The 12232-nt window shown below is 39.1% G+C and overlaps 1 protein-coding gene across 4 annotated transcripts in view; it reads left to right on the forward strand.

Moving 5' to 3' along the window:
• The window catches only part of abch1 (ATP-binding cassette, sub-family H, member 1), a 36787-nt gene that overhangs the window by 22617 nt on the left and 1938 nt on the right, over positions 1–12232 (forward strand). For all 4 annotated transcript variants that reach the window (XM_083544651.1, XM_083544653.1, XM_083544654.1 and 1 more), the window contains 8 exons: positions 2081–2151; positions 2242–2291; positions 3289–3345; positions 4423–4493; positions 5120–5208; positions 5414–5517; positions 5805–5964; positions 9308–9412. In XM_083544651.1, the coding sequence (XP_083400777.1) occupies positions 2081–2151; positions 2242–2291; positions 3289–3345; positions 4423–4493; positions 5120–5208; positions 5414–5517; positions 5805–5964; positions 9308–9412 (707 nt within the window). The remainder of the gene's footprint in view (positions 1–2080; positions 2152–2241; positions 2292–3288; positions 3346–4422; positions 4494–5119; positions 5209–5413; positions 5518–5804; positions 5965–9307; positions 9413–12232) is intronic.

Below are 12232 nucleotides of genomic sequence, written 5' to 3' on the forward strand. Positions count from 1 at the left end.
GGCAGGCCGGGACGATGGGGGCAGATCCGAGGAGACAGGAACAGTGATCACTGTTACCACAGGAGCATGTTTAAGTCCACCAATATAGAGAGAGAGAGAGAGAGAGAGAGAGAGAGAGGAGACATTTTTTTCCCTTTACTTAAGTAAGAAACTACAGATAAAGGACTTCACTAAATAAATATGTTTTCATCCTCGACTTGAACACTGAGACTGTGTCTGAGTGCTGAACACTAACTGGAAAGCTGTTCCATAACTGTGGGGTTTTTAAGAGAAAGTTCTGCCCCCTGCTGTTGTCTTCATTATTTGAGGTACCAACAAATAGCCTGCACCATTTAATCTAAGTAGGCGTGGAGGATCATAATGGTACAGAAGTTCACACAGATACTGCGGCATAAAACCATTATGTACTTTTTATGTCAGTAGTAGTATTTTATAATCAATGTGAGATTTAATTGGGAGCCAGTGTGGACTGATTAAAACAGGGGTGATGTGGTCATATTTTCTATAGTTGGTAAGGACCCTTGCTGCTGCATTCTAAACTAACTAAACCTTATTTATGCCCTTACTCCAACACCCAGACAGTAAAGCATTACAGTAGTCTAATCTAAATGTAACAAAAGCATGAACTAGTTTTTCTGCATCCTGTAACATCATATTTCTCATTTCAGCAATATTTCTGAGGTGAAAGAAGGCGATCCTGGTAATGTTTTTCACATGAGCCTCAAAGAACAGACTAGAGTCAATAATCACACCAAGGTCTTTGACTGCTGTACACACTGAGACAAAAAGACCATCCAGAGATGCTACATATTCAGAAAGTTTACTTCTAGCTGCATGTGGTCCTAATTAAAGTACTTCCGTCTTATCCGAGTTGAGCAGAAGTAAGTTATCAAGAATGCACTGTCTAATGTCCTATACAAACTCCTTAACATTGTTAAGATGCACTCTCTTATCTGGCTTTGCTGAGATATACAACTGTGAACCATCAGCATAGCAATGGAACTGAATACCATATTTAAGTATAATTTCACCAGAGGCAAAATATATCAAGAGAAAAGCAGTGGGCCTAAGACGGATCCTTGCGGAACACCAAACTTTACCTCAGAGAATGTGAAGAACTCACAATTTACATTTACAAACTGATAGCGATCAGTCAGATAAGACCTAAACCAGGAGTGAGCTGTTCCCTTTATTCCAACAACATTTTCTAATCTAGCCAGGAGGAGGTTATGATCAAATAATCTCCTTCTGATTATATGATGGCAAATGTTGCGATTTAATGAAATAAATAAGTGCATGTGCGAACGCATACTTTCTGACAAAACAAAAACAAACGAACAAAAAAAAACGATTTAGGCAGTACACGTGTGGCGCGTGTGGTTTACGTGGCTTTCCGACGTGGAGGAGACCAGGTGAAGACGGATGCCGAGCAGACCGACACTGAACTAGTAGCGACAATTCATGTTTATGACAAATCTTTAACAGATCATACTGGTTCCTGGGTAGGAAGAAAGAAACGATGCTTCAACAGACAGCTTTCTTTTATTTTTCGTTCACTTTTGCCCTCGTACTCAGGCCGAGACACACTTACCCAACGCGTAGCCCACGCACACTCACAGATTGTCGTGCCTTTACCTGGCAACCTCCCCTTTCCCACCCATATCCCTATACACAAATATCTTACTTTTGTGAAAATGTATATGGTTTTATTCAATTCAGCTGTACCTTGGAAAAAAAAAAAAGGTTTACAATAATGCAAATGTTTTCATTTGTTACAAAATGTATAAAATTTGTTTTATAGTTTAATTTATAGTTTTACAAATTCACATTTCAGCATTATTACTAATCTGTGTGCAATTTCTTTGATAACCAATCAAGTGAACTCATGATACCATTTATTATATCGCATATCGCAATATTGACCACAATAATAATCCCAATTCTTGCAGCCCTAAATATGATCTAGGCAAGTGGCATAGTAAGAGACATTGCACATACAGTGTATAAAGTGCGTAAGGAATGCATTTAGCCCCTGATTAATTGTGAATAATTTCCTGGGGAATGATTTGTTTTGTGGCAGGATGTTGCAGCCGAGAGTCTCCAGAGACATCGTCGATGGGGGGTCTGTGCATGTCTGGCTCGACTTGACGAGTGAGTTTGAGGTTCTGAGTCGAATGCTGTGATTAAAACATGGATTTTATTAATGAAAATATACTTCTAAATAATTATTTTTTTGTTTAGATCGACAGATAGGAATAATGCTGCAAAAGAAGCTGCAAGAAGCATTTCAGGTACGCACTAAGCTGCTTAAACTGCACTGCGATGTCTCCTTCTGCATTTCTCCTTTCGCGTTCATTCTTGATAATATAGTTTTAAATCTACATTTCCATGCCACATATCTGTAACCTGGATGGAATTTAGAATAATGATGCCAAGTTGTGACAGGGGGAATTTAGATTGAGAAATGTATACACGGAAATGGAGGACAATCTAAAAAATATGTTGTGTACCACATGACTTGTGTAATGTGTATTAACCAGAGGTGAGCATGGGACTGCTTCTTTGATGCTGAAAAGGAATTTTAACCTGAATTTTGCCTGTAAATTTTCTCAAACAATTCTGCCGACACATACGTCTATGGCATTTTGGCAGAACCCTCATCCAGAGTGCTTAATTGGTTGAGGGCCTTGCTCAAGGGCCCAGCAGTGGCAGATTGGTGGCACAGGGATTTGAACTCATGACCTTCTGATCCAACGTCCAAAACCTCAATCACTAAACTACCACTTGCCCACTCTTTTAGTTATAAATCTTTTCTTTTTATCTTTTTACTAATGATTTTATGTAAACAAAATGTAAACAATCTGTTTCTGAAACTACTCAACATCTAAAGTGTGTATACAGTGCCTCCTGGTGTCTTGGGCCACCACTAAAGGCTGCAGATAGGATTGACCCTGAACTAATATAATCTGATAAAAGGGCAGTAGTCACTCAGTGGTTCAAGGTTCGGGATAGATGACCTGGAGTATTGATTACCCAGGTGTGTGAATAAAATGAATGTAAAAAATTTAGTTTTTCTATGTTGTTCTGGATATTGGTGTGAAAATAAAAACCCTCCACTAGATCTTGTGGAACCCCAGTCCCACACTTCTAATACAGACTGGGAAAAGTCTTATTGTTATGAGCCTTAAATATGTTATTAAAGTAAGTGTGTGTGTGTGTGTGTGTGTGTGTGTGTGTGTGTGTGTGTGTGTGTGTGTGTGTGTGTGTGTGTGTGTGTGTGTGTTTCAGACTTTTGTTGAAAGTAAGATGGGCAGTCAAGCTTACCTTGTGTCTGTTCCAGTTAAGGTAAGATCGATGATAAAGAGAACACAAGACATTCTACAAGCTGGGAAAAGTATTCCCAGTTGCGTATTGGGTTACAATAAATCGAATATAATGTTTTAAAAACTGTTTCTAGATTTTTACTATATTGAAGCTTTACATTTTTGTTACATTCCCAGCAGATTATTTTGCTTTTTTAAGTTCAAGTCAGGCGAGTTTATTTTTAATTTTAACCATACACATTACAATACACAGTGAGATAAAACAATGTTCCTTTAGATACCAGGTGATACATAAAACATAATAAATGAACACAAGACACCACGAAATTAACTAGAACAAATAGATCTATACACAGGACATTACATAAAGTGCAAACAACACAATTGCATTGTAACAATACAGTACCGACCAGTACACAGAGTTAATGATTATATATTATATTATAATATTATTTTCACTAAAGAATGCAAAGAAAATAGCAAAACTATTAACTAACTATTTATGTATCTATATATTAATTAAAGCTTGATTTATTATTTAACTTGGTTTATTGGTATCTTGTAAATATTGTAAATGCCTCACAATATTTACAACATTTTCACCTACTAAGGTGTCTATATATAGTTTAAACCATTAAAATTAAACCATTTTTAAATAAACATTTTGAGGTGCAAATAAAGTTGGATAAAATTGTCTAATGCAACTAAATTAGCTACTACGACCAGCTAGCTAGCACACGAAATCGTTATTTAGCTCGGTGGTTAGCATGCTAATGTTATTTTTCCTTCTGCACTGGCGCACTTAGTGTTTGGAGTTCTGTAGTACTTGTATAACATTGATTGAAAGCACTTAACTTCATGTGACTACATAATTTAGCATCTTAGTAAGAGTGAATTAGCAACATGGTTAGCTAACGTTAGTCCATGTTATTGTGCTCCATGTGTGATTTCTGAGGCTTGATTGTAAAAAGTAGTCCATCTAGTCCATCATGTGAGCATACCGGGCTGGTTTGAAAGTTTGTGGTGATGTTAGAACATGCATTTGTGACACAAGTCTATGATGGAAATGTAATTTTTATACTTCTTCTTTACGATGTAGTTCGAGGAGCCGATATACGGGAGTCAGAACACTACATTCACTACATTTGTGACTCCAGGAGCTGTTTTGAGGTAAAATTATGTTTTCCTCATACAGCAGGGTTTAAAAGTCCAGTGAAATTGCTTGTATTTTGCACTTTTTAATAGTCTGATACAACACGTTACATCGTAAATTATCTCCATCTCCAGTGAATTTTTCACTTTAGCGACAACGTGTATTTGAGTTTTAAATACAATCCAACAGTCGTCTGATCAAATGCCTTAGAAGAAGAGATTAGACATGAGGAAACTTTTATCTTCGCTACACAGCAGTAAACATTGTGAAGATCCCATATTTGCGTATGTTTAAACAGGGGGCCATGAATATTAAATAATTAGCTTTCTTTGTGTGATGTGCTTCAGAATTCGAAAATCTCCTGTTTATTTTCAATATTAAATGACAAGAAAATAAATTCCAATATTTTCAATGACAATAAAAAAAATCCCAATCTTTTCAATGACCCAAAGCCTAATTGTAATTAAACGAAAGAGCAACAAGAGTAGTAAAATAATAATCGTTAGGTTTGTCGCTACATACATATTTAACCAGAGAGTCATACACAGATACAGTGACAGCTTTTTGTGTGGAAAAAAATTTCCTGTATAAATTCATAATTGATTGATCAAATTTGTGCACTTTTTTCCCATCTGCGGCACAGCATCACATTTTACCTGGCGGTGGGTCTCACTGCTCTGTCCTTCGTCTTGGAGAGGAAAGAGGGACTGTTGGACAGGTGCTGGGTGGCAGGTGAGATATTTCCCAGGACATTTGAGACACAGTAATGTATGTATATACACAAGTCCATAATTTGCTGTTCATTTCACTTACTGCACTAAAATGCAATATTCATTTAAAACTATTTTGCCTTTAAACCACTAGATGGAGCCAGTAACATACTGTATTTTCATACCTATACTTTTCTTTGTCACAATTCTCACTGTTTGGTGTGCAGGCGTGAGTTCTCTAGAGACCATGCTGGCTCATCTCTTCTCTCAACTGCTGGTCATCAGTGTCCAGATCACCTTGCTTTTGCTCTTTATCCTGCTCGTCTTTAAGGTAAACATGTGTCTTATAAATGTCACCGCTTACCCTTTTCCTGCAGTGATGGTTAGTGATTTATAGATTTATATAGAGGTGACAATCAGGGGGTCAACACACATAAACACACAGATGCACACAAACTCTTACACACGCCTTGCGGACCTCCACCTTGGCATCCAGCCAATTATTTGAATCCTTCATTTTTTTAAACCCTTTAATGTTATACATTAATCATAATAAAGGGTCATGCAGTCTTATACTTCATTTATCTTTCTCTGTTTTACTTTGTAACTCTCTCTCAGATTCCCAACGAAGGCTCCCTAGGCCTTGTCATTTGCCTGATTGTTCTTCAGGGTGTGACTGGAATTTCCTTTGGCTTGGTCATTTCTTCTGCTATTGACGACGAGCAATCAGCCAATCAGGCGGCTCTCGGCATCTTCTACCCCAACCTTATCATCAGCGGTATGATTTGGGATCTTCACCCATTATCACTCATGAAATCACTTGTACTGTACATGTAATTGTCAACTTTGATTGGTTTAATGGTACTTTAAATGTTCAGTTCTGATTGGCTGGATGTGTGCATTCGAACAATCGAATAACTGTAACCATAGTAGTATAAAGAGACACTTACCTACAGTGTTAGACAGCTATGTAATTATTCTAATTAGCTAAATGGATGATTGTTGCATGTCATTTAACTTTTAACTGAAAATATAAAATACGATGCTTCCTTTTTATTAGAAACGCAGAAAAAACACAAATTTATATTTATGCCATTTGACAGACCCCCTTATCCAAAACGACTTGTAACTGTGCAGTTGAGGGTTAAGGACCTTGCTCAAGGGTCCAGCAGTGATAACTGGGAATTGGGAAAGTGACCTTCCAATCCAAAATCCAAAGCCTTAACCACTAAGCTCTTCACTCTTTTTCTTCTTCTTCTTTCAGCTTCTCCCATTAGGGGCGCCACAGTGGATCATCTGTCTCCATAACCCCTGTCTTCTACATGGGCCTCTTTCAAACCAACTGCCTGCATGTCTTCCCTCAACACATCCATAAACCTCCTCTTTGGTCTTCTTCTTTTCCTTCTTCCTGGCGGCTCCATCCTCAGCATTCTTTTATCAATATACCCCATGTTCCTCCTCTGCACATGTCCAAACCAAAACATCCTACATGCACTGTTCCTCTAATAAACCCGTTTCTAATCCTGTCCATCTTCATTACTCCCAACGAAAATCTCAACATCTTCAGCTCTGCTACCTCCAGCTCCACCAATACCACAACTCCTCTCTCGGCACTCTGTCGTACGCTTTCTCTAAATCCACAAACACACAATGCAACTCCTTCTGACCTTCTCGAAACTTCTCCATCAACATTCTCAAAGCAAATAATGCATCTGTGGTGTTCTTCCTCAGCATAAAACCATACTGTTGCTCACAGATGGTCACCTCGTCTCTAACCCTGGCTTCCACTACTCTTTCCCATAACTTCAACTTAATTCCCCTGTAGTTAATGCAGATCTGCACATCTCCCTTATTTAAAAAAAAGCAGGTACCGCTACCAGCACAGTACATTCCTTCTCGATTCCTCAGGCATCCTTTCACCTTCCAGAATCTAGTTAAACACTGCCATCTCTCCTAAGCATCTCCATGCTTCTACCGGTATGTCATCTGGTCTTATTGACTTTCCACTCGTTATCCTCTTAATCGCTGCTCTCACTTCCTCCTTACTAATCCTATCCACTTCCTGCTTCACCAACTCCACACCATCCAACCTTCTCTCTCTCTCATTTTCCTCATTCATCAGCTGCTCAAAATACTCCCTCCATCTTCTCAACACACTCTCCTCACTAGTCAACACATTTCCATCTCATCCTTTATTGCTCTAACTTGCAGCACATCCTTCCCAGCTCGGTTCCTCTGCCTGGCCAATCGGTATAAAGCCTTTTCTCCTTAATTATTGTCCAACTTCTCATACAGCTCATCATATGCCTTTTCCTTGGCTTTACCTGCTGCCGCATCTCCTTGTACTCCTGCCTACTTTTCCTATCACTCTGTTGATCCCAATTCTGTTTTGCCAACCTCTTTCTCCTTATGCTTTCATGCACTTCCTCATTCCTCCACATGTCTCTTTGTCTTTCTTTCTATTTCCAGATGTCACACCAAGTACCTTTCTAACTGTCTCCCTTATCAACCCCTGTCTGACCTCTTCCCTGAACCTCACACTACACTCTTCCTCCTTCAGTTTCCACCATCCTATTCTTCTTTCATTCCTCACTTTCCTCCTCTTCTTCTTCACCTCTAAAACCATCCTACAGACCACCATCATATACTCTATGATCCTCCTTCTTCTTAAAATAAGTATTTACCACTGCCATTTCCACCCTTTTAGCAAAATCTACCACCACCTGTTATTCCACATTCCTCTCCTTAAAGCCATACCTACCCATCACCTCCTCATCACCTCTGTTCCCTTCACCTACATGCCCATTGATTTCAAAAACTCTCTTCGCCTCCACTACACTCTTACTGTACCAAAATAATTTACACGTGTATGTGCTGTCTCACTCTCTAACTATTCATGACACTTCTTTCAGATAAATGTAAACTTAAATGAAAACACATGTCCATTTAGCAGCACGCTAAAAAAGCACCTTTGTGTATTATTAATTCATTATAAATTATATATATATATATATATATATATATATATATATATATATATATATATATATGTGTGTGTGTGTGTGTGTGTGTGTGTGTGTGTGTGTGTGTGTGTGTGTATATATATATATGTGTGTTAAAATCCCAGCATTCTCAAGCTGCCTGCTGCAAGGCCCTAATCCAGTCAATTAATAAGATAATTGTTAATGGCTCTGGAAAAAAGGCATCTACAAACTGCTGTAAATGTAAACATTTGAATCCTTCAATTCAGTGTCTGTGCTTGTAACAGCATCCAGAATAGGTGTTTGTTGTTTCTCCATGAAATGGCAGAAATTATATGAGCAACTATAATATATGGGGAAAAAATATAATATATTGGAAGATATATGTTTGAAATTTAAGCATTTAACATGAAACAAGAAACTTTAACCTCAAAGAATAGGTTGTTGAATGATACAGTACAGAGAAAGTCTTATCAAATCTGCTTTTGTTGGCTATATCCATATCTCAAAAATGTGTCATGCTCATGTTTCAGCTTGAAGCAGAACATACTGTATATTAGCACAATAAAGCAACGCTCTTACGATTTCTATTACACATGAGTTCTGGGTAAACAGTTTTTCTGTTCTCTTTAGTAATAACACATACACCGCATACCAGGTCAATAGAGATTAGATTAAAAAAAAGATGCAGGATTTCTTCAAAGCAGTCGGGAATACATTATTTTTTATATTAGGGTCCATTTTCAAAATGAACACCAGGGTCAATACAGATCGATATTTCAGCGATGACGCATCTGTCCGAACGCAGTTCATTTCCAGGAAAGTTGCTTACCGACGCTTTAATGTTGGAGTACGTTTTTTTTTTTTTTTTTTTTTTTTTGCCGATTGACAAAGGAAGACTGTAGAGCAATCTGATCTGGGCTGCTCCGCTGGGATATGGAGATGGGTTCATAGAGTGATGAGGAAAAGGTGATGCAAAAGAGAAAAGCGGGGGGTTGGGTAGCAATGGAAATGCACTTCATATTCCGATTATGACAAACTGAGGTGGAAGCCTTTGAGGTTATAACTTTGTGCACCTTAAATATACACAAACATTCGAGATTTTATTTAAATCATCCTCACGTTTGTCTCGTTCCTTAGGTGTCATTTGGCCTGTGGAGTGTATTCCCTATCCCCTGAGATACCTGAGTCTACTGCTGCCCCAGACGTACGCATCTGAAGCCCTGCGATGCATTATGTACCGAGGTGAACACACACACACACACACACACACACACACACACACACACACACGAGTCATGAAGCACTGTTCTGCATCGTGTTTATTGGTAATCTTACACTCACTCATTCCCAATGGCTTTTGAAAGTAAAAACACACACACAAACACACACACACACACACACACACACACACACACACACAGCAGGCTTAATGTCTGAGCGAAGCTTCACAGTATGTCTATGTTCCATGATGATGAGCTCATGTTGCAACAATCATTCAGGATACCCAGCCCTCCCTTTACAATCCCCCCTTCCTCTCTCTCTCTCTCTCTCTCTCTCTCTCTCTCTCTCTCTCTCTCTTTGTCTTACACTCTTTCTCTCTATCTGTCCTCTCTCTCTCTCTCTCTCTCTCTCTCTCTCTCTCTCTCTCTCTCTCTCTCTCTCTCTCTTTATCTTCTTCTTTGGCTCTCCTCCTCAATTATTAACCGAGCTTATCATTGCACCTCTCTCTCAAATTAAACCCCTTTCAACCCTGCTGAACTTTTTCCATCTTCTCCCCTCGACCCCCCCCCCCCCCCCACAGCGTCACGGGATCAGTTTGGGGAATAAACAATAAGCTGCTCTAGCAAGGACAGTAATATGAGAAGAATCTGTTTATTAGGCTTCAATAATGCATAGAAGTAACTTATATGAACTTAAACAATCATCCACTTGAATAAGAATACTTTTTCTGACAGAAAACTTTCAGACTACGTCCACAATAATCCGAATACAATCTAAAATTGCTTCTTAATGTGTGTTTTTTTACTGTACTCTGGTTTTTACATCACTTACATTTAAACATTAAATTGATCACAGCTTAGCTCTGTTATATTTAATGTTTACTCTTAATTTATGTTTGTTTACTCTTGCTGTTTCACAATCTATGCACCTTGGTCCGTTACTAGACATTTAGGTTTTTTGTATATTGTGTATGTGGAAGGATGACAATAAAGCTTGAGTTGAGTTGAGTTGAGTTGAGTTGAGTTGAGTTGAGTTGAGTTGAGTTGAGTTGAGTTGAGTTGAGTTGAGTTGAGTTGAGTTGAGTTGAGTTGAGTTGAGTTGAGTTGAGTTATGGGACAATGTTTTGCAGTATAAACCCCTCAGTAGAAACTCAGTAATTTCGTCAAGTATTGCAAGCAAGTGGCCCATTGTTTTCCTTACACACTTCTTACACTATTATAATTCCCTGTATATCTGTAAATCTACAGTAAATCTATACTGCTATACAGTATCTCACAAAAGTAAATACACCCCTCATATTTCAGCAACCATCAAAGAATTCAAAACGTAGAAGAGCGGCCGCGAGCCAGTCGTCAAGCGTAACGAGTCTACACGACAGTGCACACTGGAATATGGCGAACTTTTTTTTGAAATATAATTAGTATAGTGTATATAGTAATAGTATTTATAGCTCTTACATCATTAGGAGATATGCATAGTCAATGGCGAACACGGTAACAACTTACGTAGAAATTCATGGTACGATCGGTCGTTCGGATCGTAACTCGTTCGTAAGGTGGCGAGCGTCTGTATATTCTCAAGCAACAATACTATAGAAATAAAACTGCACAATAGAGGGGTGTACTCACTTTTGTGAGATACGTGTGTGTGGGTGTGTGTGTGTGTGTGTGTGTGTGTGTGTGTGTGTGTGTGTGTATATACAGTGAGGAAAATAAGTATTTGAACACCCTGCTATTTTGCAGGTTCTCCCACTTAGAAATCATGGAGGGGTCTGAAATTGTCATCGTAGGTGCATGTCCACTGTGAGAGACATAATCTAAAAAAAAAAAATCCAGAAATCACATTATATGATTTTTTAACTATTTACTTGTATGATACAGCTGCAAATAAGTATTTGAACACCTGTCTATCAACTAGAATTCTGACCCTCATAGACCTGTTAGTCTGCCTTTAAAATGTCCACCTCCACTACATTTATTATCCTAAATTAGATGCACCTGTTTGAGGTCGTTAGCTGCATAAAGACACCTGCCCACCCCATACAATCAGTAAGAATCCAACTACTAACATGGCCAAGACCAAAGACACTAGAGACAAAATTGTACACCTCCACAAGGCTGGAAAGGGCTACGGGAAAATTGCCAAGCAGCTTGGTGAAAAAAGGTCCACTGTTGGAGCAATCATTAGAAAATGGAAGAAGCTAAACATGACTGTCAATCTCCCTCGGACTGGGGCTCCATGCAAGATCTCACCTCGTGGGGTCTCAATGATCCTAAGGAAGGTGAGAAATCAGCCCAGAACTACACGGGAGGGGCTGGTCAATGACCTAAAAAGAGCTGGGACCACCGTTTCCAAGGTTACTGTTGGTAATACACTAAGACGTCATGGTTTGAAATCATGCATGGCACGGAAGGTTCCCCTGCTTAAACCAGCACATGTCCAGGCACGTCTTAAGTTTGCCAATGACCATTTTAATGATCCAGAGGAGTCATGGGAGAAAGTCATGTGGTCAGATGAGACCAAAATAGAACTTTTGGGTCATAATTCCACTAAACGTGTTTGGAGGAAGAAGAATGATGAGTACCATCCCAAGAACACCATCCCTACTGTGACGCATGGGGGTGGTAGCATCATGCTTTGGGGGTGTCTTCCTGCACATGGGACAGGGCGACTGCACTGTATTAAGGAGAGGATGACCGGGGCCATGTATTGCGAGATTTTGGGGAACAACCTCCTTCCCTCAGTTAGAGCATTGAAGATGGGTCGAGGCTGGGTACACATCCAGGATAACCAAGGAGTGGCTCTGTAAGAAGCATATCAAGGTTCTGGCATGGCCTAGCC

This window comes from Silurus aristotelis, assembly GCF_946808225.1.
Source record: "Silurus aristotelis genome assembly, chromosome: 6".
NCBI lineage: Eukaryota > Metazoa > Chordata > Actinopteri > Siluriformes > Siluridae > Silurus > Silurus aristotelis.